The 27414-nt window shown below is 42.8% G+C and overlaps 1 protein-coding gene across 2 annotated transcripts; it reads right to left on the bottom strand.

Moving 5' to 3' along the window:
• Window positions 1–79: 79 nt before the first annotated feature.
• On the bottom strand, window positions 80–25707 carry LOC126980706 (mucin-5AC-like). Of its 2 annotated transcripts, none has more exons than XM_050830885.1 (5): window positions 25549–25707; window positions 8966–9694; window positions 3654–4189; window positions 1931–2117; window positions 80–1729 (listed from the first exon to the last, which is right to left on the bottom strand). In XM_050830885.1, the coding sequence occupies exons 1-5, from the start codon at window positions 25614–25616 to the stop codon at window positions 1234–1236; spliced, it is 2016 nt and encodes a 671-aa protein (XP_050686842.1). In that variant the 5' UTR covers window positions 25617–25707; the 3' UTR covers window positions 80–1233. The 2 variants fall into 2 exon arrangements, with proteins under 2 accessions (XP_050686842.1, XP_050686840.1); XM_050830883.1 differs by having other exon boundaries at window positions 1931–2171.
• Window positions 25708–27414: the final 1707 nt, after the last annotated feature.

Genomic DNA, 27414 nt, shown 5'->3' on the forward strand with positions numbered 1-27414 from the left:
CATGACCGGACCAAATCTTGTGTTTGCCAGTGCAGCAAGCCAAGGGAAGTAAGTGGAAAATTGTAGAAAAACAAAAAAGATGGAGAAAACTCTGTAATTAGGACAATGCCACTCATTATCACAACACATTACATGACAGACAGGACAACTTACATGTACATAAAAAAGAAAAACTTAGTATCTCTACATACCATTTGGCATTTAAATAACACTAATTTATATACAATATAAATTATCCAGAAAGGAACATGGTCATTGTTAGGTTCTGCATTCAAAGAGTGCAAGCCTTAAGATCAAATGACTGGGGCTTCTCTACTACCTCCCCATCAGGAGAGTACACAAGAAAAGCAGGTCATCTTATATTCAAGCAGATAAATTGCCTTTGAAATACATGGTCAAAATTTTTCATATGTATTCTCACATGCTGTATCATGCAGACTTATCCTAGTGAGAAGTGTTGATAGCACTACATGACCTGAAGGCATGGGAGTCATTTGTTATAACTATAGCACACCTAGAGGTCCCTGCCCAGGCAATGATACACAGCTCATGCCGCTAAGGGTTCCTGGTTCCTCACCACACATGCTATACCTTTGTATTTTCATGATTGAGCAGACACATTACATGGTAGATCCTGATTACAAAAATGCCCAACTTTTGGCAAGACTTGTATTATTCTGGTACTACTATCAACAGTACTAATTGGCACTAATATCAACAGTTATACAGGAGCAGGGAGAAGGGTTTGCTCTCAGGTGCTGAAATTTAATTAACATGACCAAGAAATAAGTTACTTGTGCCTTAATGATTCTTTTTGGAGAGGCAAGTTTATTTCAGTGAGTGTGTCACACCCAGTGCATTGAACCATTATGCATATGTTCTATGTACAGCCAAGCTACTATTGAGTTAAAGGATTAAGCAGTCATAATTATCTGAAGAAAACTAGCCTTTCTTTCAGAAACAGTGGCAACTTTATGATGATTTCTTTTCTGCTTTAATCTTTTATTTCTTTCTGATCTTTATTTCAAATTCCTTAATCAGACAATTATTTTTGCTGTGTTAGCAGTGTTGAATTACAGCTCAGAGAATTACTGATACTGGTGATTCAAAATATATGTTAGAATATAAAAATGTCTTCCCCTGTGGTCCTGTAAAACAAAAGCAACATTGAGGTATGTTTACAGAATATATATTGACATTCCATAGGGCTGTCAGTCTAATAAGTGGTCTATACTAATAATCATAGTAATAGTCATCATAGTCATCTTGCACAGGTACCTCAGGGATAACTTTCTTCACTACTGGTGGAGGAGTTTTAGGAGATGCTGACTGCTTTTGTACAGGCTTTTGTGGTCGCCCAAGACCTCTCCTACGGCTACCAAGGCCTCCCAAAATGCGAAGAACCTCATTTTGGGGAGTGTCTTCTATCGTTCCAATTTCAGTGATCACCACTTCACCGCCAGCATAGCGGATGTCTGTCTGGCCATAGTTAGACTGCCGGTACTTGCTACTTTGGGTGGTGGTTATTACTGGCGCCTCGGTTGCTGGTCTTCTGGTCACCGATTGATGAAGAGCCTCAGTCACAAATTGTCCATTCACTTCGTTGTCACTGTCTGGGGTGATCCGGGCGCCTGCCTGGACGGAGACTGAGAGTGGGGCAGAAAATTTGAACTGCAGAGCCACGTCTTCCTCAATGATAGGGTGGGATGGATCCGGTGGAGGAGCATACCTGGTTGATGGTCACAGAAAATGTATAGGTTGTTTTGTTAGATCATGATAAAGAAAAAGTGGCTAATTATCACCATCTTATCATAAGTCACTCTTCCTATCAGTTATAATCATCAGTCATTAATCATCATCATCAGCCAAGTGTATATAACGCACAACTTGAGAAAGCTTGAATATTTGTAGCAGTTCATGAAGTCCTTACCTGGAGGATCCTCTTCTGGATGACGTAGTGGTGGTGGCAGTGGTGGTGGTTGTAGGTAGTGTTTCCGGTGGTGAAGTGGTGGTCTTCCTCACAACCAGAGGCCTGAAGATGGGGGCTGGGAGAGGCGTGGTGGTCCTGCGTCTTTGTGTCCTCGGTACTGTGGTCACATCCTCAACAAGCCGGGGAACTGGGGAGGGACGGGGCGGTGTGGCAGTCTTGGCCTCGAGTGTCGGTGTGTACTCTGAAGTGGTGGGAATGTCGGATGTTTGCGTTGTTTGTGGCTCTGGGAGTGTTTGCTCAGTGGTGGCAATTTTCTCATTATAATTTTGTATGGTTAAGGTATCTTCATATTCTGGGATGGTTAACATATCGTAATCGGGGGTGGTGGTTAATATACCAAAATCAGATGTGGTGGTTAACATATCATTTTCAGGAGTGGGAGCTAACGTGTCACTTTCAGGGGTAGGAGCTAACATGTCACTTTCAGGGGTGGGAGCTAACATGTCACTTTCAGGGGTGGGAGCTAACATGTCACTTTCAGAGGTGGGAGCTAACATGTCATTTTCAGGGGTGGGAGCTAATACATCATAATCAGGGGTGGGAGCTAACATGTCATTTTCAGGGGTGGGAGCTAATACATCATAATCAGGGATGGGAGCTAATATGTCATTTTCAGGGGTGGGAGCTAATACATCATAATCAGGGCTGGGAGCTAACAGTTCATTTTCAGGGGTGGTAGATAAGACAACATAATCAGGGGTGGGAGCTAACATGTCATTTTCAGGGGTGGGAGCTAATACATCATAATCAGGGGTGGGAGCTAACATGTCATTTTCAGGGGTGGGAGCTAATACATCATAATCAGGGATGGGAGCTAACACGTCATTTTCAGGGGTGGGAGCTAATACATCATAATCAGGGATGGGAGCTAACATGTCATTTTCAGGGGTGGGAGCTAATACATCATAATCAGGGATGGGGGCTAACATGTCATTTTCAGGGGTGGGAGCTAATACATCATAATCAGGGATGGGAGCTAACATGTCACTTTCAGGGGTGGGAGCTAATACATCATAATCAGGGATGGGAGCTAACACGTCATTTTCAGGGGTGGGAGCTAACATGTCACTTTCAGGGGTGGGAGCTAATACATCATAATCAGGGATGGGAGCTAACACGTCATTTTCAGGGGTGGGAGCTAACATGTCATTTTCAGGGGTGGGAGCTAACATGTCACTTTCAGGGGTGGGAGCTAATACATCATAATCAGGGATGGGAGCTAACACGTCATTTTCAGGGGTGGGAGCTAATACATCATAATCAGGGATGGGAGCTAACATGTCACCATTATCAGGGGTTGTGGGTAAGGTTTCATTATTAGGGAGGGTGGTTAACTCACTATAATCTGGGATGGTTTTTAACATGTCATTAGTATCAGGAGTTATGGTTAACATGATTTTAGGGGTGGTTGTTAACATGGCAATTATATGTGGGATGGGGCCTAAAATGTCATCAGGACTAGTGGTTAACATGGATTTAGGGGTGGTGGTTAATGTGTCATCATAATCAGGAATGGGGGCTAAAATTTCATGGTAATCAGGGGGGGTGTTTAGCATGTCATCATAATAAGGAGTAGTAGTTAACATGATTTTAGGGGTGGCTGTTAACATGTCATCAGGGGTGGTTAGCATGTCATTGGTAGGAATTATGGTATGTTCCTCACCTATGGCTGATGTTGGTGCAGTTGTGGGAGCTTCAGTAGCTTTAGGGGTCGTGGTTGTTGGTGTTGTAGTAGTAGTGGTAGTAGTAGTGGAAGTAGTAGTGGGAGGAAGTGTAGAAGTAGTGGTAGTTGTTGGGGGGTCAGTGGTAGTGGGCGGGGGAGGAGGAGCCGTAGTGGTAGTAGTAGGGGCAGGGGTTGTAGTGGATGTCGTGGTAGTAGTAGCAGTAGTAGTAGTAGTAGTAGGGGGAGGAATTATAGTAGTAGTAGTAGTAGTAGGGGGAGGAGTTGTAGTGGTATTAGTAGTAGGGGGAGGAGTTGTAGTGGTATTAGTAGTAGGGGGAGGAGTTGTAGTGGTAGTAGTAGGTGGAGTAGTTGTAGTGGAGGTGGTGGGAGTGGTAGTAGTAGTGGTAGTTGTTGTAGTAGTAGTAGTACTGGGACCACGGTTGGAAGTCTTCCTGCCTCCAAACTGAATGCGGGCACGCTGGGCTCTCAGTGGTCGGCCTCTCAGCCTTCGACGGGGCAGCTTCTGATTGCCTGGCCTGTAAAAGTTGGTTAATTGACATGCTTTAGGTGTTAGTAATGTTTATGATTAACATGCTTATCAAAACATGCTTTTGATTAAGTTGCAGACATTTACTTGAGTTGGGTGGTCTCTCTCAAGTAATTTTGATGGGGGACATGCTATGACAACATACTCTTTAATCATCACTTTATCTTTTGTGTTGGGTGACTTCATTCAAGGGATTCTTTGTGAACATGCTGATTAGTACATTGCTTTTAAGAGGTCACTGTGAGCATTGCAAGTATTTTCAGAATTATGGATGATGATTTTACCAGAAAGAAGGGAAGGTTTATGTTAGTACGGTATTTATGTGAGCTGCAATTATTTTTTTTATGTTTAATAGTACTAGATTATATTTGAATGCTAGTACTGTGCATCTACTGCTATAATAATTACATTTAGTACTTATACCATTTTGCTGGCTAAGTTGAAAATTTGATTACATGCAATCTGGTGTGTGTGTGTGTGTGTGTGTTTGTGTGTGTGTGTGTGTGTGTATATATATATATATATATATATATATATATATATATATATATATATATATATATATATATATATATATATATATATATATATATATATATATATATATGTTTATATATATAATAAGGCAAGTGCATGCAAACAATGCACAATTATTTGTGGGTATGAGGCGTGCGTAAATTCATCTTTAAAAATACCTGCAAGTTGGAGGTGAGTGTGGGTGTACTTGTAATATGTGCTGGGTAGGTGTGGGGCTATGAATAATGGGTATGAAAGAATGAGGATGCTGGTTAAATCTTGCATAAGGGATTTGGACAGCACAAGAGTGGGGGCAGTAAAGGCATGCAGTTAGCAAGGTCAGCTTGAAAATGGTAGTAGGAGAGAGAAAGATACAAAAATGCAGCAGATTTTAAGTAGTAGAAGACAGTAATAGGAGGGGAGCTGATGAGGCCACAAGTCTTTGACTCCACTTTGTCCAAAAGGGCTGTATGTATGAAGCCCGCCACACATATGATGCATACTCCATATATGAGGAAAGGCCCTTGTATATAGCTAGCATCTGGAGGGTCAAAAAAAAAATGCTAAAGAATACAAAATCCCAGCACATGTTGACCCTTCACATCTTTGAATATGATTTTTTTATTTGGATTTTTATAAAGATCATAAATAGAGAGAGACAGTGTGGCAACTTTTAAACTACAAGAAAAGCGAGAAGATTCCAATTAGGAGATATGGTAGGCATATTGACACAAAATGGAAAAAAATAACCATAGTTTGCTGAGAAGAAGAATCTATGAGATTACAATGGGATAGAATAAAAATCAAGACAACAAATATTGATAGGGAATGGAACACTTGAGAGAGTAAAGGAATACACATTTATAGGACAAACAATTAATACAAACCTATCCCATGAAAAATAAATAAAAGATAATAGGAGTGGGATGAAGGGCTTTTGGCAAACCCTTTATAAATCGGACCTCTCAGATAAATCGGACCTCAGATAAATCGGACCTCTCAGATGAATCGGACCTCTCAGATAAATCGGACCTCTCAGATGAATCGGACCTCTCAGATAAATCGGACCCTTTCAGGGCTCCCGACACATATCCATAAATTGTACAAAAACCCAAGATATACAGCAAGTGTATTGACAACATCCAGATGTATATTGTACATCTGGATGGATGGATGTTGTAAGTCAGACAAAGATCTTGTTTATGGCAAGGAACGGCAAAAGTCCGAACCACAGTATTTCAAAACAAAGACTGTCAGCATCTCAGGTGCTGTTCCTCCTAGACCCTCATTAGTGCAGGGTAAGAGGAATGTGGCCACTCATTGGTTGATTTTATTTTTCAATCTTGATGACACACAGGCCCTAGTTAAATGAATTTTCAAATCTGATAATTTTGATGCAACTCGTAACTTAATCACCCGAAATCATCTTTCCCCACATGCATCGCACATAGTATACCTCATGCTTCTCGTTGTTTACAACTTTACAAACGCCGCCACCCCCACCATCACTGCACAAGACTACTTCTGAGCTGTATACTGGGTAGGCAGTGGCTGAGTGGATAGCATGACGGTGCCGCGTCCAGGACGATGCGGGTGCCACAGGCTGGGATTTTTCAGTCACCGGGCACTGAGTGGCCTAAGACTACCCACATGCTGTCCAGAAGACCACCTATCAACCCGGACTCTAGATTATCTCGCTAAAAAGAGAGGGTCAATGATGAGCTCCGGGGGGCAGCATGAGCCATCAAGATGGCACCACTATAAACACTTGCCTGTGCCACAACAGGTTGGGGTCAACCATTTAAAAAAAACATTTATGCTGATATGGATCTGATGTACTCCAACTTCCCTGTGGTGTCTTAATCTTGTATTCAAGAATTAATCAGAATCATTGGTAATCTCTGGAACAGCTTTGTTTGGGTATGCTCAAGCTTAAAGATCAGATATTTTAGATTTTTGGCTATTCTGGATGAGGTCTTCCCCAATTAGTCCGATATATATAGGGTTTAATGTATCATGAATAGCAGCCTGTCACTCTCTCTGAAGAGAAAGGTGTACAATAAGTGTATCCTGCCTGTTCAAGAACTTAGCACCTCACAAAAGATTTAGAGAAAAACCCAAGATGCACTCAAACAGAAATGCAGAAAAATGCTGGGTATAACATGAAGAGACAAGAAGCAAGCATCATGGATTAGGGAACAAAGGCTGAAAATATTTCAGTGGCCATTGCAAATAAGAAATTGATGTTAGCAGGTCACATTATATGTAGAACTGATAGCAAATGGGCAACCAAAGTAACAGAATGGCAGCTCAGAAATTGTAGAAAAGTCAGGGCAGACCAAGGTCCAGGTGGAGAGATGAAACTAAAGCATTTGCCAGGGCAGGATGGAGTGCACTAACATCAAACAGAAAGAGATGAAAATTTGGAAAAGCCTTTGCCCTGCATTGGACTAGCAATGGCTGAAGATGATGACAATGATCAGCATCTTTATAGTTGATTGTGCTAACAAATATATAACCTTATAATTAAGTATAATGATAACAGTCTGTATTTCAAATTCGTTTCCTAAAATGAATTACCCTAATCATACGAAATACATACAAAAAATCTCCAAAACCTCATATTGTAATATTCAAGGAAGCTTTAAGCATCTTCAGCAAAAGCTGAATCAGATGCGATGGCTGCAGCATTAGAGGATATCTTTGTGTAGTTTCAAGAGGCAAAAGGAAGTTTAGTGTGTGCAGTCACCATGTAATTTAAACAGGCACCAGATCACTTGTTTTATCTGTCTAACTCTGATGCCCTGTACCCTCTAGAAACTTCAGTATTGATTTGCAGTATAAAAAGCTTCTGAAAATAGTGGAAGGGAATCAGTTAACATTTATCTTAATTTTCATATACCATTTCTTGAGACAACTCACACAAAAGGACGTGGGTAATGTCCGAGTCAACTTACCTCAAAATTTCCTGTCTGCAGCACGTCAAAAATACCAATGGCTAAACGATATATATCACCATATACTTATACCACAATCTTATAAAATTTCTTGCTATCATTGGTATGTTTGAAGTGCATTAGAATCTGAGTCATATTGCTTGAAAAGTGCATTCATATAATGATACTTGAAACCCAGGATTGAGAATAATTGCACAAAAGAAAAATTGTTTAGTTATGACAGTTTTCAAAATAAGGAATGTACAGTATGTCGTACTTCAGTGTTATATGATGGTTAAAATGGACAGGGAAAGAAGAATTATATATTACATTGTTAAAGTTTGGTTGTGTACTACAGCTTGCAGCACTAAGAGTGTAAAGGTCAGGCTCATGATTCACTCATTGTTCATGTGTTATTCCCTTGCACCATGCATGTTACTGGTCTCTGTCCAAAAAGGTTTTCTGTTTGAGCATTATTCCCTCTGCCATACACTTTCATCAAGGAGTAGAAATAACAGCATCACTACTGCAATTTTATTTGAAGATTATAATTCACATACAACTGGAAATTAAACTGAATTAGGTCATCTTTGAAAACTGGTAAAATATCAAGTTTAAAAAAAAACAGACCAAAAGAAGGATGCACTAACAACAAAATATTCTATTACTACAAGTGAGAGTAATAAAAGTTTTGGAAGAAAATTAATTTCTTCAGGAGAAAGTATAGAGCACAGGGAAAGACAGGCCATGCTTTTGTGGTAAGGAGTACTAAAACTGTTTACAAATCTATAGATATAAAAGTTACACTTACATGCAAGTGATGTTTGTCATGGGTTTAGTGTTGGTGAAAAAACAGGCATTATTAGTAATGAGCGTATATGAATTAGACCTTGTCACTTGCTTTTTTTCTTTTTCTTTCCCTCCGAAAAATCATGTAATTTTCCTCCACATTATAATGTATAAAGGCATATCTACAGAAAGGTATTATTTTGTGTGTGCTCATCCATTTCCAGATTCTAAATTGGAGTGTTTAGCTTGTCTTATATATGGATCATAAGTATGCTGATATCACAATATGTATATTCTCTCATTATGGAAAGAACAATTCTGGCTATGAGGATGCGACTGAATATGTGCAAACTATTGTTGCCATGATTTATGAGAACCTCAGACTGTGTGTACGGTAAAAGATCATCTCTATGTTTTACTTCAAACAAGTGACAAGGCAGTATGTGACAGGTATTGAAGAACAATATATTGCACTGAAAAAAGTCATTTTGATGTCTGTCTATTATTGGCGACGGCGACCAAACCTGCTAGGGGTAGACTGAGGTTCGACTTCCTCCTCTGGCTCTTCAGCATTAGCGGTGGAGGATGACTGAGGCCTGAAGCGACGTCTGGGGCTGAACCTGTGGGTGGTATCTTGTGGGGCTTCAGTTGTGGCGGATGATGACGAGGATGGGCGGCTAAAAGTGCGGCGAGGTGTGAAGCCAGATGAGGAGGATGAGGAGCTTGATGAGGGTGAGCTGTTTGGTGAACTTGTGGGGCGAGACAGCGATGAGGAACGGAAGCGGCCGCGTGAGGCTGCTGCTCTGGTAGGTGCTGCCTCGGTGGTGGTGGTTCCTTCAGTTTGGGTTTGTTGGCGCCGGGATGGACGGCGGAAGCGGCTAGAGCCTCCTCGCTGGCTGGCGCTGGGGTCCTCTGTGGTAGTGGTGGCAGTGTCAGTAGTAGCAGCAGATGACTTCCTGTCAGCAAGTGATGGACGCCTCCTGCGGTCGATGGCCCCAGGCCTGACAACAGACACTAGTTTCCTACGGCCCTTTGCAGCATCTTCAGCAGTTGTGGTTTTTTCAATTGTCGGCTCGGTCACAGGGTCAGGCTCAACCAACTCTTCTTGGTCCACAGGGGCAGCCTCTGCCTCAACAGGTGCCTCAGCATCAGCTGGGGCGGCAGGATCCTCCACTCCAAAGTCAAAATACTCATAGTCAGCTTCTGGGTCTTGTGCAGCCACTACAGCGCACCACCCCAGGGCCACTAATAGCCTGAAAAGAATATGCATAATGTAAATCATCATGTATACATGGAAACTATCAGTTGCACACTCTGTACTTTCCTCTACATAATTTTAGTTTGGAGTATTTTGTGAGGAAATTTCCTCCTATGAGCAAGCCACAAATTTAGATTATGACATGGTGTGGCTTGACATTTAACTTGTGCTGTATCTGGTGATATATTGTGTTTGCTTTATTCTTTTTCCCTTTTGCTCTAGCTCCAATGCAATAGGTGCAATGGGCTTGTTAAGTTCAATAGACTGGCTTACATTCTCAACAGCGTTGAGTCTTCAAGGCAAGTGACTAGGTTCCCGAACCTGCTGCAGTGCATACATACAATTAAGAAAATTTAATCTGTTATCACAGTGACCATGACCTGATTCCATGAAGTACACCTGAATACCACTGTTTGCTAATGCTTGTGTGCATTTTTATTGGGTGTTACTGTTATCTAATAGCAAGGAATAGGAAGAAACTTTTAGATGTCACCATTACAACCACAGCAAAATCACCTGGTAACTGTGTACTGAGACATATTGATTAGCATGAAGGAAGTGTTCATTACAAAGCAATGTGCCAATTACATCACCTATAATGATTGTCATACAAGACTATGTTGCTCAGTTCAAGCCTACCACAGGGGGAGTTAGTAGCGAAAATCAACGTAACTTGAATAGGCCGCTCAAACCAGGAAAAATAAATATTCACCATAACAGCAAGGCTATAAAGTCCGACACATCTACAGTGGCGCCTCTGACGTAGGTAGCTCCCCATACAGTGGCGTCACGTCTCCAACTCACCTTGTCCTGTACCGCACCCCTCACACCCGTCTCTCTCTCGTACAATTTTTTTTTTTTTTTTTTATGAATGATTCTCTGTTCGTGAGTGAACACAAAGAAATTTGTACAACACTTGGCACCGTTGCCTCCGCGGCGTTGTCAGCTCAGGTCAGGGTCATATGCTCCTCTCAACTCAACACACCACAATTGCGCTGCCTGCCTTAATGATGACATTTTTTTTTACATATTTTGGTGTGTGTCTGCCATCTGCCATACAATACATCTGCCTTATGGCATAATTTTGATTAAATATGGGGCTAAAAGCAGCTTAAATCTTTTAGGCGGAGTACTGACCGACAAAATTACCTCTCAGCCGCCCTTGGACTTTCGACTTGTGTTTCTCGAAACTTCTCTCTCTCTCTCTCTCTCTCTCTCTCTCTCTCTCTCTCTCTCTCTCTCTCTCTCTCTCTCTCTCTCTCTCTCTCTCTCTCACACACACACACACAAGATTATGAGGGGCGAGGTCAATTTGAGACGTGGCAACAGTGTATAGAGGGCTGTATACGTCAGAGACGCCATTTTAGATGTGTCTGAGGCAGTGGTGTTTTAGAGTGTAATCTGATCATACAAAGTTCTGTCATCCTTCATATGTATTATTTTCTTGCACACAAGATTTTCATGCTCGTATTACTCTAAGTGTGAACTCTGTATCTTGGCATGTCGTACGTAGTACATGGTCTGTCGAAATAGAAACGGCAGCAAGAGAAATATGAAGCCTGAGAAGAAAGCTCAACATTTTAGTGTGAATGAAAAAGTATGGGCAGCACACTTGCTTACTCTCATTCACACTTTACTGATATATTCTTATCTATGTTGTTGCGTTTGGAGTGCTGAAAAGCAGCCAACCAATCAGCAGTCAGTAGACAGTGACACAAAGGTGATCAAGTTTGTTACCACATTTTCTAAAACACATACACATTCCTCGATCGAGGCAAAGGAGAATAATCACTATTTATCCTGACAAGAAAGAAGCCCAAACCCACTAATTTATTCATAGTAGTGGCTGAGGGCCGAGGCATTGCGCCTCCAGGGTGTAGTGGTTAGCACTCCTAACTATGCAGCTGCGGGCCCGGGTAAGATCTCAGTATCGGGCAGTCAGCCCCCAACTCACCCAGCTGGCTTTGACTGTACCAGGGGAAGGTAAACTATATAGTAACCTGGACGTCACACTTGGCCTGTGTCCCGTGGTAACGGGTGAATGATGAGTACCGAGGCTACGCGCAGTGCATGCCCCAAGTTTCTACACAACACAGACGCAACGCAGTGGCATGTGGTGCGAACACATCATAGTATCTGTTAAGACTGAGTGTTGAGAGACAAGCTAATAGATTGGTTATTTAAGATAGGAAGGGCCAGAGTAAACTGAAAATGTGTCCCAGCAAATAAATGACGAATGTTTTAACGCAGAGGGTGGTGCCCACATATTGCGGCTTGAGTATGAAGCAGTGCAGGCAGTTGAAAGTCTCGAGGCAGTGTTCGTGTGGCCTGAGCCGGACGGGTTGCCAAACACCATGAGTGGACATCCTTGATCCGCAGGGCCGCCACGCAAAGATCACTACGCGACCCGAGACAAGACAACTTTCCTTCCTGCTGCTTTCAGAAACAACAGACAATGGTCCGGAGACGGAAAAAGAGGGCACACGGTACACCACGAGGGAACCAAACATGTAGATCTGGTGCCTCTCCTCTATTAAGCCTTCAGCCTCGGAAAAGGAAGGATTCAGGATGATGTGATGGGAGGCAGTGTTACAAAGGAATGTTCGTTGTTGGTCGGAGACTTCAACGGGGTAGAAAGAAGCTATATTCACTCGATGGTTACTACAAATACGATATTCCATACGAGTGTTATTTATGTCGCCCCAGTAATTTAATGGCTGGTGTTCTTTATTTGGATCATCGGCGAGCAGTCAATACAGACCCCGCTGCCCTTATCTCATGGCTGGATGGGTGTTTGGGAAAACCTGGATACCTTGAAATGCCAGAGCGTGGCAACCCGGATCCCACAGCCTGGCGTGCTGGAGTCCCACAGCAGATAGTAACCCACTGATTCATCGGACGGGAAGGCGTAATTTAGTACCGTGAACAAGCACATTTGTTTTCTCGCGTTACGGCTTTTACGTTTCCATTCACCACGTACAGTTTTGATCAGTCCGCCTCACCAGTTCTGTTATGGTATGATCAGCTATCCTTGCTCCAAGTGGTGTGTAAATGGTCAGCGAGATGGAAGCATGCCATGGATGTCATGTTAATGGATCAACGACTGTTTGCGTCACCAGCAGTATGTGTTAAATCTAACGGTTGGGAGGGGCGGAAGGAGGAGGGGGCGAAGGACAGCCCTGTCAAGGTAAACGAGGTGGAGCCGGAACCAGGCAGCCGGTGTGGTACTACCCTCCCCCTCCCCTGCCTTACTCAACCTCAACGCCGCCTGCCCGCCCGCCCGTGCCTCGGCGGCGCTTACGCCCACAGCACACACACAACAGCATGAAAGCAATGTAGCTTAAGCAAACATGAAGTGCGATTTTATACTTCATAGGTGTATTCAACGTATGGAAGGCAACAGCAAAGAAATTCGAAAACTTTATTTTTATTTTTTTATAGTCTACGAAGATGATTCTAGCTAACTATGCGTCAGGATTTTCAAGCAATACCTGTCTTCATGTCACTCAGTCGCATCTCTGTTCCTTTTCCCGTGTTGCTCCCATAGTATTCTTACCGAATCTGTACGTTACAGTTTTCCATGGCCTGTTTTATTCACCTGCCCCATTTTGTAGTTAGGCTTTACACGAGCGGCTTTACGTTTTGCGATTTTGTCGTGCTGTTTAGAAATCATTGGAGGTCATTGGGGCCATTCACGCGTTGGCTGTGCGGCAACACTTCCTGCGACGATGTGGATGATCCCCAATAAACACCTCTCCACATCTGACAGCCGTGGCTCATGGTTGACGAGATTTACTTTTACCTACACATTTGTTATCCAGACACCACATCAACAGCAAAGGAAAATTATAAATGAACTAAATGTAAAAAACTTTTTATTGATTTCTTTCGGGAAATAACTTTTATATTGAAGATAATATTTTGTTTAGCAGCAAGTAGTTTATTTTGTTTTCCGTTTCTAATTAATTTCTTTTTATTTACTAAATGATATTGAAATTTGCAATCAGAAAGTAGAAACGTTTTTTCGTAGTGGTGCTTCGTTCCTTTTAGCGAGATCCTGTGAACAGCAACATGATAGAACTAAACAGGGAACGTTTACGTGCAGGGGTAAAGATGAAGAGGACTATATAGTTATATGTTTGACAATCATGCTCGAATCGAACAAATAGCCGTCCAAGAGATAAATTTATTATCGGTAAATGATTATCTGTACTTAGGATATCTGATATACACAAACCCCTCACTAAAATCGGAAATAAAAAGGCGGATGAGATTTAAGCTGCAGTGCTCTTGGAAAACAAGGTAACACTAAGGGGCTCTCTACCGCTGTGCCGGAAGCATTGAGTCAATAGATGAAGGAAAAGAGTGATCGACTTCGAAATAATTGACTTAAAAAGACTAAAGGGGAGGACGTTTGAAAGTAGAGGCACGTGATAAAAAAAAAACAATGGAAACGCTTAGGAGGCCAATGTCCTGCTGTGACTGATGCAGATGATAATTATGTATGTATGTATGTGCGTATGCATGCCTAAACATGCAATTTGTGGCTGTAGAAGGTTATGGTTAATTAATTTCGCCAGTGACAACCGAACAGATAAAAAAAAAAAAAATTCGCTCGTGTGAAGACGTGCTTTCTTGACAGCCTAGAAAAATATGTAGAATCCGTGCTTGACACCGTCGCTGGTGTGACCTCTCTTTTGGCCTCTCTTTACTTTTCTCTTTTAGGAGCAGCGATTAGCGTTCTTTTTTCTACACTTTCTTTTTGTTGCCCTTGAGTTGCTTCCTTTACTGTGAAAAAAATAAAAAAAAATGAGTGTGTCCCAGCCTGACAGTTATCGCGCATAAAACTGACCAAACGTTTTTACCTTTTTCACTTACGTTTTCCCTTGCTCCCTCTCCTCACAGCCTTCCCACTTTATAATGGAGTTCTAAATAGCATATGCAACCATCCCCTCTTCCCTGCCCATGCTGCCACCAAACAAGGCTATGATGTTAGAGGAAATTGCTTAGAATTGCAGAAAATTACACAAGAAAATGTAAACCAACAGAATATTTGCTCCAGGTTATTTGAGGTGTTACATGTAAGTTTGGGTTGGGAAGTAGACCAGTAAAAGTAAAATAAGTAAACTACGACAGTAAACTAAGGCGAGAGAGAGAGAGAATTTTTTTTATATTGCGGTTTAGGTTGAGAAAAAGCAACTGACCGTCACCACTACCAGTCACCATTGCTTCTGTGGTGCTGGGAACATTTAATTTGACCGGACAGCCTTGAGACGCGCCGGGCCTTGTGTGACCCTGACGTGAATATGTGACTTTGGTGATGAGATGGTGACTTGAATTTAGTGAGATGGTGCAACGGAGACATATGTGCAGTACGATGATGATGATGGTGATGATGTTATTGTGGTCGTAATGGTGTATGGCGGAGATAAAGAGATTGAGTGGTGATTTAGGGCTGCTTTCACAGTCATTTTGTTTGTTTTGATCGTTACCAATGGCGGAGATCGACGCTATAGTTTTCCACGTGAAACTAGCCTATGGGGTAGTGGCGGCTGCAGAGGAAGCGAGAGTTGTTGAGAATGTGGCAAGGTGCGGGGCTAGGCTAACCCCGCAGCCGCCACTCCCCCATCGCCCAATTTTACGTGGAAATACTATAGCACGATCGCCGCCATTGGTAACGATCAAAACAAAGTGACTGTAAAAGCGGCCCTTAGTGGTCGAGATGGTGTTAGTAATGGTGTTGGTGGTGTTTTGAGGTATGTGTTGGCGGGGTTGTGGTTTTTAAGTGTATGATGGTGGTGGTGGTGGTGGTGGTGTCTACATCCTCAAATTGTTGGTGGTGGTGATGAGAGCGTAATGGTGTCACGATCGTGGTATTGCACGTTGTTTATTTGACTTTTGTGCTGTCGAAATATTAGTCCTTGCTGTCACTCTTGTTGTCGTTGTCATCTTCCTAACATCATGACCCATATTTTCAGACTCGCCTCTCACCGCAAAGATTTCCAGAGGTTACAACAGAGATTAATCGGGTTCTCATCAGATTTTCTCGCGTTCATGGTACTGAAATCTTGTCATACTATCACTAAGCCCATAAAACTACCCATGGAAATACTGACACAACCTCTACCAATCAAAAGTACCAAAGTCTTATCAAATGTGGGTGTATATAACTTCATATAAGTCCCGAAATGTTTGAGGATATGGGCCTTAAGGGGCTATTACACTGGGCAAACTTTCCGTGGATCTTCAGTCAAACCACGATTTCTGCTAGCGTGGTTTTAATTTGTTTCTTGTTATTGCTGCTAATGATGATGGTGAGTAATACCGTCGTCCTTCAGTGAAATCTACCGTAGCTTTGGAAGATCGTGGACACGTCAGAAAACCACTGAAATATAAGCGGAAATCGTGGTTTGACTGAAGATCCACGGAAAATTTGCCCAATGTAAGAGTCCCTTTAGTCTTGCTGTTGTTGTAAGTGGTGGTGGTGGTGGAGTGAGTGCAAGGATGGTAGACAAGTGGTTGAGGTGGTAGCTACTATTGGAGTGGATGAAGTGGAGGAGGAACGGTACTGGTAATGGAGTGGGTGTGGTGGTTCCGCTGAAGAATGGCAAAAGGCCGTTAAGGTAGTGACTGGCATGTCATTTTTTTTTCAAAGGGAGGAGCAACATGACCTCTCTAGAAGGCCTTTCCTCCTCCTCCTCCTCCTTATCATTCTTCTCTTCCTCCTTCCTTCCATGCACCTCCTTCCAACTGTTTCCCTCCTTTCTCCTTTGCTGCACGGAGGAAACTTTCAGCGTCAAAAGTGTCGCAAGCTGCCTCGTGTGTGTGTGTGTGTGTGAGAGAGAGAGAGAGAGAGAGAGAGAGAGAGAGAGAGAGAGAGATCATAATGCACTACCAAGAAGTAACCTTACCTCCCCCACCTCCCTCGCCGCTAACATTTACCTATAAACGCCCCGCCCCTCTCCCCTCTCCCCCTCCTCCCCCAACATAAACCCGACTCATTCCTGGCCCCGGCGCTTTGGAAACTAGGTCATACAGAGGTCAGCAGGTCAAGGAGCATGACCTTTACCAGTATCACGTACAGTGTATATCCCGACCCTTCGTAAATGTCCCCAACGCTCAACTCCTTCTCAACTTCCTTCTACCTTCCTTCAATCTCACAGTTTTGTCTATAATCTCTATATCATCAACGTCTTGCCCTTTCCACCGTATATACGCCTCTTGCAACACTCCTCAGTTGATCCCTTGTTTTGTTCATGCTTTCCCTCTTACGTCCCCTCAACGCTGCGGTTTTGTCTATAGCATCACTACGTCGTTTTGTCCATCTCTTTCATCTATCTTCCTTCAATCCCACAGTTTTGTCTTTATTCTCAATGTCTATCCTTTTCCAATCACTTCTCAGTTTATCCCTAATTTTATGCATGCCTTTCCTCTGTCTTCTTTCAGTCCCACAGTTTTGTTTATATTCTCAATTATCGTACTTAGCCACGCAGCCCATTGTATTTTCCGGTTTCTGACTCACAGCCATCGCAAACAAACACCAATAAGTAACGCTTTTATCAATAAATTTAACTGGAATCTCGTTATCTGTGTGGGTAGGAGAGTTTTGGGGCCTGGAACTGACAAATGCGATGTTTTGAGTACGATAAAATGGTAACGCTGCTCTAGCCCCTTCAACCCTAGCCCTTCCAAACACGGCTCACTTGATCCCTTGTTCTGTCCATGGGTTTTTCTCAATCCCCTCATCCCTGCTCCTCTGTGTTCCCTCCATCCTTCAGATTGTCTATATTCTCAATGTTCTCTACCCTTTCGATCCTACTTCTCTTTCAAATATTACTCAGTGTATCCCTTCTCTTTGTCTATATCTTTCTCCCAATCTTCTCAACCCTGATTCTCTGTGTTCCCTTCATCTCTCAGTTTGTTTATATTTCAGAGGAATTGGTTGAAAGATCCTCTGAACACATGTACTTAACACAATATATTATGGGTTTATCTTTGTACCTCTGTCTCACCCCCTCTAAGCATACTCCTCTGCTTACCTTCAACCCCTCAACTTGTCTTTACCTTCTATAATACCTTCAGCCCCTTTTCCTCATATTTCCAGAATCCCTCAATTTGTCTGCCTTAAACCACGGCCTTCAACCCTTGCCTTCAACTCTCTCAGTCCAACCCATTCTCTCCCAGACACCTTCGATTTATCTATCACCTCTACCAAGGCCTTGATCTCTACCATGATCCCTGCAAACTCATCTCCTCACCTCCTCATAGCCCTGCTTTTATATACAGTCAGTCTCCCTACCTCTTCAACCATGTATCCTTAGTTGTATAATCACACTCTGTACTGCCTGGGGGTTGGGATGGCATGCTCCTCCCTTCTCCTTTGTTGTTTACTTGCAACAATAAACTATCAATAATCAATCCCTATCTTCCCAGAGCCCTGTTAATTTGTCTCTACATTCTATCCAAACACCTTTACCTTTCAACAATCCTTTAGTCTGTTTATATTTTCTACTTACAATCCCTTCGTCCTTTTACTCCTATACACGTCCCCTGAGTCCCCATACTCCCCCATCATCACCCACGTACACCCATGGCACGTCTAGAGAGAGTGTTTCCCCATCCGCCCCTCCTTTATATGTCACACGCCTCCCCTGCCTCCCCGTCCCTCCCAAGGCTGGCCGGGTAAAGGTTGAATCACTGTTACTGCCTGATTCCCGAACGAAGGCATTTCCCGGTTAGGCGAAGCATCGAGGTCAGTGTGTGGGCAGGAAGTTTAGTAAAGTTTGTCCGAGGCGTAATTAGAGCAAGTAGTACGTGTTGGTATTAGTACTGGTTAGACAAGGAGATCGAGATATACAGCCATGAGTTGAGGGGGATAGAAGGAGGGGGGAAAAGGTAGACAGGAAGAGAGAGCGGAATGTAGTATGTTGGCTTAACGTGTAATGTGAGGTGAGGTTAAGAGGAAGACAAAAAATAAATAAAAAAAAAAAGCAGATAGATAGGAAGGTAGATTGATTGATTGATTGATAGTTTATTGTTGCAGGTAAACAACAAGGGAGAAGGGAGGAACATGCCATCCCAACCCCCAGGCAGGGCAGAATGTGATTATACAACTAGTAATACATGTGTAGGTAGCATCATGAAACTAAAAAGATGCAATGGTAAGGATGAATGCACAACAAGGGAGGGGGGCGGTACCTGCCGGCCTCCCCCTAGACAATAAGAAAATAAAATGTGGGGACGGAGAAATACATTGCCCAAGCACTAGATGGGAATTAATACAGAGATAGAGTAAATAGTCGAGAGGAATGTCATATATTTGTCAAGCGTTTAATATTATAAGGTGACGATAAGGAAAAAAAGGAAGGAACATAGCCACGAGTTGAAGAGAATGAAGGAGGGAAGGGAGAAATACATTGCCCAAGCACTAGATGGGAATTAATACAGAGATAGAGTAAACAGTCGAGAGGAATGTCATATATTTGTCAAGCGTGTAATATTATAAGGTGACGATAAGGAAAAAAAGGAAGGAACATAGCCACGAGTTGAAGAGAATGAAGGAGGGAAGGGAGAAAGTGATTTAGCGTTTGTGAAGCCTGCAATATGAGGTGAAAATAAGGAATACAGGAAGGAAGGGAGAGAGATGCAGGAGGTCAAACTACCACCAGGGTCATACAACTACTCCTGGAAATGCCCAAAACTATGAAAGCCTTGTCAAATATTTGTTCTTGGGCTGCGAAATGTCTTATATTACGACCCTAAGTAAACAAGCAAGAAACAACGAAAGAAGGGCAAGAGATCGAGGGATAAAATTTATGTGAGGAATATGCGTAAGTACTGGGAAAAGTGGGTCAGGAGGCAGAAAGAGAGGGCAAGAAAAAATAGATGTAAGGTGAAGTATAAAAGGTTAAAGATAAGCAGAAAGGAGTGCAAAGGAGAGAGAGGACTACAAACAAATGATATGCAATGGGAAGTGCGAGAACAAAGGAAGAACGGCAGAGAAGAAAAACTAGGAGAGGATATTACTATTGCGAAAACACTAATATGGAAATTGTTCATTGAAGTGAGAGAGGTGAAGGACGGGGAAGGATGGAATGGGGGAGCTAAAAATACCCTCCCATAAGTATGTGCAATAGAAGGAAGTGAGGTGAGGGAGACGGAAATAAAATAATAAAGTATAAATGCAGAGAGATCATTTGGGAGGAATAAAAAGGAGAGGAAGAAGACAGTATGTCGGTAGAATTGGGTAGTAGACTGAGCGAGGAGAAAAAAAAAAGGAATAAAATAGAAAATGAGGAAACAGGAAATACTTGCACGAATAAAATGCAACAGAGAAAATGATGAAAAGAGAAGAAACATGATAAAGGAGGAGAGAAGTAAAATAGATGAGAGAGAGAGAGAGAGAGAGAGAGAGAGAGAGAGAGAGAGAGAGAGAGAGAGAGAGAGAGAGAGAGAATATCTAAAAAGCAGGATGTACAGAGACGAGCAAATAATTCGGGGAGTGAGAAATGATGAGAGGGAAGCGATTAGCAAAAAACGAGGAACGGAGGGAAGACGAGGAGGGAGAATTAAAAAAAAAGGACGAGGAGAATAGTTATGGCGGTCGAGAGAGAGAGACGAGGCTAGAGGGCTGATGAAAAGGGTGAAGAAGAGGAGGAAGAGGAGTGTAGAACAAAGAGGAGGGTGGAGAAGAGGAATTATAAAGATGGAAAGTTTTATTAGTAGAAGAAGAAGACGAAGAGAGAAGATAGCAGGAAACAAGGAAAGAGAAAGGGTTGGAAAGCGAAGCAAATAAAAGAAAAGAGAAAGGGGAGAGATGAAAGCACGCAGAGCCGCGAGAAAATGTCAGTGAGGAAAGAATTTAAAGACGAGACAAAGAGGTTCGGAGAAGAAGGCAATGGAAGAAAATGAAAGAGGGAGAGAGTACATTAAATAAGAGAGGGAAAAGAAAAAGATGGAGGGAAGAAAACAAAGGAATGGAAGCAGATGGAAACAAAGAGCTAGGTGTGAGGGAAGAAAGCAAGACAAGGAAAGTTGGAGAGAGAGAGAGAGAGAGAGTATTATCTATTTGACATTTTATTTTCTGGTCTATAATGTTTTTTTTTTAATTCGAATACCAATAACACAATCATATTTCTGGAAGATATTCGTATATATTACCCATTTAGCCTTGAACTCACAGCATATTACTCTCTCTCTCTCTCTCTCTCTCTCTCTCTCTCTCTCTCTCTCTCTCTCTCCAAACAGGTGCGTTGTGACGTGTAAAATTGTATGTAAATGGATAAGTATATGTGTTTACCAAGCCATTTTCTCTTTTATATTGTGTCAGCGAAGTAATGGCGATACTTATTGTTTGAAGGTTAGCACGCAAAACATAGATCACGGGAATGGTTACACACACACACACACACACACACACACACACACACACACACACCGAGGGAAGGGCAAAGGGTTACAGTAAAGCACAAAAGGTTAGAATTGCACGAACGTCCATAAAAATACGGGGAAAAAACAAAGAACGAAAACTGTGAAGAAAAAATCAGTCCATCCCTCTCTCCCCGACCTGCCGGCCACCTCTGCAACTGTTCCCTTTGTCCTCTCTGCATGCCCTCTCTCTTCCCTTCCCTTCGATCCGTTCTTCCCCATTTCTCCTAACGAAAGTGTTCTTGGGATTGAGGAATACCGAGAAAGGGTTCGTGGAGGCTACTCAAAACAGAACTCATTACAATACAAACACAAGAAGACAACGTTAATAATGAAGCCCAACTTGTATAAGCTTATCTGCCGCTGTATTGTGTTCTGTATGCCTCTTCATAATGTCTGGTTGCGTCCTTGCTCACACCATATGGTTTGGTATACGTTAAATGCTTTACTCTGCTATATATCTAATGTGTTCACGATCAACTGGCGCGTAAGCCCCTCCCCTTTCGCTTAATTGTGTGTATTACCCCTAACGTGTCCGCTTTAATATTCACAATAGCTTGGCGTCTAAGCTTCTCATCCCTTCTTTTTTCGAGTGCGTTTCTGTCGTAAATCATAACGCATTGTAGATTGTTTATGTGTTCAGGATCGCTCGACACGTAAACTCTCCCCTCTTCATCTTTCATATCTCTCCACACACACCTCACATGTTGTATTCTAATCGCCTGAAGCCCCTTTCATCTTTCTTGCGACCATGCCAACATTCACGTAACTATATTACATTAATAGTGTGTTTAGGATAACTTGGTGATAGGTCCCTACCCATTCCATCTATTGAATTCTATGTCGCTTTCAACTGTAACGTATTGTACTCTACTTGTGTTCAGGATGGTGTGTAAGCTCCTCCCCCTTCTATCTTTTCTTGTTTAGTCCAGCCCACATGGATAGTTACCTGCCATACAAGCATGCTCCTCCTCTCTCCTCCTTTCATATTCCGTTTCTATCCTACACTTCACGACCGTTCTCTGTCAGTGTGTTCAGAATAACTCGACTTGTTAGCCCCTCCTCCGGGTCCACTTTTTTGGCGTATACACCAGCCTTCACGTGGTTTACTTTGCTAGTGCATTCAGAGTAACATTTGCGTACACACCCCTCCCCCTCCCCTCGCTCTTTCTTGTATTTTTCCCATCTCTCACATGCTGTACTTTACTGATGTCTTTACGATGCCTTGACGGATAAGCCCCTCCCCTTTCTCTCTTCAGTGTATTCCAGGCCCCGTGTATTGTGTTTTGCTATTGTGTTGAGGATTGTTTAACATCTATGAACATTCTCTTTTGTGTGTATATTTGAATCACCTTGCATTGTAGGTTATAGAGTGGGTAGACTAACCTGAAGTGTATAGGCCTGTCCCCTACCATTGCCAGAGTTTTCCATTCCATTCTTTGAGCTTGAAGGAACCTGTCGTGCAATCCTTACCCCGTCCTGGTTTTCCTGCTTCTCATTGTTTAACTTTTTTCATTGTTGTTTAGGCTCCACGTTCCCCTTAACTCGTGTGACTGGTTTGTGCTTTGTTTACTTATTTAGCGGTGACAGTAAAAGTAAAGAAAACGTGGTCTTTCCTTTCTCCCGACACCAATAGGTTTTTCATTTACGAGAAATCATGTACCATTATTCGGGTGATAAGTCTATAATGTTTTGCAGAAAAGACGTACATTAAATAAAAACGCACAGATAGTACCAAGCCATCGATGTACTATATCAAACGCACCGATGCCACGCGCAGCTATAGCGTATGCCCCCAACTTTACATTTACCTTTACCAACTGCCAAACGATCATTTTAATATTTTCCTAGACACTCCAAGGACAGCGAGTTTCAACCTATCGAAAAAGTGAGCACAGAAAAAGATGTAAACATTTTTATTCCTTTAAGATTATGTTTTTTTTTTTTTTTTCTTATTGTTAAAGACTCACTAACTACCAAACGATCGGTAGAATATTTGCCTAAAACATTACCACAACGAGTTATTTAGTTGTCCCAAAACTGAACAAGGAAAATATGATGTAAAAACTATATCCCTCGTTTTTTCATTGGTGTCTTGGAAAAGTGAAAGTTCCTCACACATTTGAATATAAGATGCCGCGGAGACAGGGTTTACAGAAAAAATATATTATGGTGTTCCTTAAATTTAACACGATTGAGAGGCGGGGAGGGGGCGACAAGAGGGGACGGGGGTGGGTGGGAAGGGGGGTAGACGGGAGGGGAGCTGCTTGACGGGGCTGCTGTCACTATCTAGGTCGCCCTGGGTCATGGGGTCTCGGGGGCCGCTGACCAGACTCCCTTTTACTTCTCAGGTGCAAGACTGGGGAGGGTCAGCCGGGCCAAGTTACAACGCTGGCCTCAAACACACGCTGGGTATACATGGTTGGGTCACAACACACACACACACACACACACACTATATTTCAGAGCATAATATTTTTTTTCCGCCATGTCATTCGAGTAAATAAGCCTACGCCTATTACACAATCTCTCTCTCTCTCTCTCTCTCTCTCTCTCTCTCTCTCTCTCTCTCTCTCTCTCTCTCTCTCTCTCTCTCTCTCTCTCTCTCATGCACACTTTCACTCGTTGCCAAACAAGATTCCCTCTTTCAATCGTGACTGGGAGAACACACACACACACACACACACACACCTTTTCTCCGTTCAGTTCTCGTCTAACCGCCCTGAACTGGACTGAACCCTTTCATTAGATGGGATCGAATGTCTCCCCAGCGTTCCATACATGGGCAGACACCGATATATTCACGTGGGGTCAGGGTTTTCATGTCTACAATCTAATCACTTGCTGCTCGTTCTTGTAGCTGTCGTCACTGCCCCCCCCCCACCCCATCACTACCCCTCCCCCTCCACCTCACTCCTCCTGTCCTGTTCCGTTGTGTCGGCAGCCTTGGGAGTGGTCATGTTTTTTCCTCGTTTTTTTTCTTCCACTTATTAACGTCATGGGAGAACGAGAGGTGATCAGGGTGTGTGTGTGTGTGTGTGTGTGTGTGTACAGCAATATTACTGGGCAGAATTTTTTATTTATTTTTTTATTTATTTATTTTTTTTTTTTTTGTGTGTGTGTGTGTGCGCGTGTGTAATGCAAGCGCCTCCGGCCAAACCTCAGCCCGTTACACAGTATATATTTTTTTCCTTCGCGTCATGAGCCATTTTTCTGCAACTCACCGCAACGGACAATAAATTGCATGACATTCCAAAAGTCAAGTTGTTTCCTGCAATTTAATATAATCACATCAGTAACTTATTTGTCAAGTTATCGCTGTAATATGACGTGGGAAAAACGACACACGAATAGCAGAAGTGATATGAACGAGTGACATTCGATAGGTAGGGTTAATTAGATGATTACGATGAAAAAATAAGTCTGGAATTACGTGGTGAATAAGAGCTTGGAGTTTTTTTCTCTCCACCACAGCTACCAACACTGATCCTGCGCAGTGTGTCTCGAATAAGGAACAGGTTCAGAAGAGGCTCATCTTTACTGTACACAGATTTGCGGTTGTTCCAAAGTTCGGTGTGGGATGGTTTCTTGGCAGCGACCGGTTTGGCTGCGTCGCGGAAAACCAGACAGTCGGATGCGAATCGTCTGTTCCAAGGTGCCTCTAGTGTTACCCGCCTATAGGATGCTGCATTCAATACTACGCGTAGTAGTAAATATTTGTTAAATCACAACACTTGTGCAATTACTTTCGAACCCAAACATGTCATAATAAGCAGCATGCATTGACTTCATACTAATTACCCAGCATGTGGTCGTGCCAAGGAACATATGGTTAAAGGTTATAATATATGTCTTTTTATGTAAACTTTTTTCTCCTTCATGTGGGCGGCTACTCAAGGTTGAGAGGATTCATACAACTCCTGCCTGTTTCTACCCGTACCCCCGCGTCCATGACTCCTCTATAAGCATCCGAGGTATTTGTATAAGGATTTCTACGAACTATACAACACTGCAACCCTCCACTCCAGTCCTTGGCGAGATACGAGATCTTTGCACTGCTGATTTGATCCAAACCCGTAACACTCCATCGCCTCCCTCTCTTTCCCCCGCCGCGCACTACTCCTGACGCCACTCGGAGATAGAGGTTGCAGGCACGACGGTAGGAGTAGGACCCAGACACCCACATCACTCCCCAACACGCCCTTCACCTCGATAATAAGCAGTGTTCATGAAGCACCCGAATCAAGCAGGTGATGATCCCTTTCTCTTCAGTTCCAATTTTCCTCAACACTCCAAGTCTCCCAGAAAACCGTAAATGAAAGATATATCGAGGAGACAGATGCGTGACGGTGAGGTATATAGTTGATTAGTGAGTATATAGACGGAAAAAAGGTACTGAGATGGGTGAATGGAGGTACTCACAGCGGAAGCCTCATGCCTGCTCTGAAGAACGTCCTGAGTGAAGTGAAGCGGCCGCGAGCTGTTCCCATCTTATATACCGACCTTCAAGCTAGCCAAACCCTCCTCTCCTTCGTCCCTCTCCCTCCTTCGCCTTGGTCCTCTTCCTTCTTTCTCTTTACTCCTTACTCCTGTTGATACTCTTCTTCATTTTCTCTCTCCTCTTACTCCTTAGATCTGTTCCTCCTCTTCTCTCTCCTCACTCCTTACTCCTGTTAATACTCTTCTTCATTTTCTCTCTCCTTTTACTCCTTAGATCTGTTCCTCCTCTTCTTCTCTCTCATGTTCTTACTCCTACGTTCTCTCTCTCTCTCTCTCTCTCTCTCTCTCTCTCTCTCTCTCTCTCTCTCTCTCTCTCTCTCTCTCTCTCTCTCTCTCTCTCTCTCTCTCTCTAACCTAACCTAACCGAACCTAACCTAAGCTAACGTGTAGGTTACCCATTTCTTTTCCATTTATTCTACAGTAAGAATATCGTCTCTTTGTTATATATATTGCCTGTTTCCTTTCTTTTTTCCCTTTTCCTTCATGTAACTCTTCACGTCACAGCAAATCTTCCATAAAATCAAATTCCTCTTCCCCCGTTGCAATTTGCTGCCTCCCACTACCTCCTGTTTCCTGTTCGGCTCCTCTCTCCTCGTCCTCCTCCCTGCTTTCCCCTCCTTTTTCCCGTTCCTTTCTCTTCTCACAGATCAAGATTTTTTTCTGGGAGTTTTAAGAAGACTTGACATTTTCACTCATATGTCGCACACACACATTGATTTTTTACTTTTTTTTATTTTAGGGGTGAAGCTGTGAATATATATATGTTTGAGGTTGGGTTAGGTGATTATGATTCGTGCGTGTGTGCTAAAAATGAAAAGAGAAAAGGAAATACTGAAGACACTTGCAGTACATTGCCTAAAAATTCAATCAACTTGTGGGTATTGTTCCTCGATGACCCTTTTGATGATGGACATTTTTCTTCGCTTCTCTCCTATATAAATGCACACATAAATTGAATATGTAAAGTGAATATTGAAAAGATTCACGTTCTCTCACCATGCCACCTTCCTTTTCCCATAAGTGCCCTTCTCGGAAAATTCGTGGTGCGTCATGTACAAGAATCGTGTATAGATATAAGAGACACATGCAAACGTGGAGAAAGAAAAAGGGGGGACGGGCAAAAAACACGATTTACAAGGGTACAACAAAGGGACTAAAAGGAAATAAAGGCAATGACGTGGTTTTCCTTGAGCGGCCTGGCCTATGTGGATTAATACGTCAACCACATTTCTCTCTTTTCCGTATCCATCTCGAAACCTTTCAGACCTACACTGAGAGCTTACAACGTCACGGAAATAGACCCAGACAGTAGAGACACATCAGGGAGTGCCGTTACAAAGGCGAAACACCCGACCGACTACTACTACTAACCCTGCGGAACCGGCTACCACTAGCCTGCCTGTTCGCCGCATGGTGATCCTTTGATCGTCGCTCGGTGAAAGTATTCTTGCTCCTGGTGATGCTGGAGGATAGGTGTGATGTTGCCTCGCCAAGTTTGCACGCAGCAGGTCACATGTCCTTCATCGATGGTGTGAGGAAGTAGCTACAGTATAGGAGTGAGATACTTGACAATGCTTTTTAGCTATTAGATCTTGAATGCGTGGTTGATACTTTTCCATTTTTTCATAAAGGGATATATGGATCGGTGGTAAAGGAAGCAAAGGAATAACGAGGGTGAAAGATGCGTATAAGAAACTACGAAGATGAGGAGCGAAGAAAGAAAACAGTAGGAGGAAAGGGATGCATAAAAATGTGTTGATATGACTCCCCTGCCCAGGCAGGCCGCGT

This window comes from Eriocheir sinensis, chromosome 45, assembly GCF_024679095.1.
Source record: "Eriocheir sinensis breed Jianghai 21 chromosome 45, ASM2467909v1, whole genome shotgun sequence".
In the NCBI taxonomy this organism is placed as follows: Eukaryota; Metazoa; Arthropoda; class Malacostraca; order Decapoda; family Varunidae; genus Eriocheir; species Eriocheir sinensis.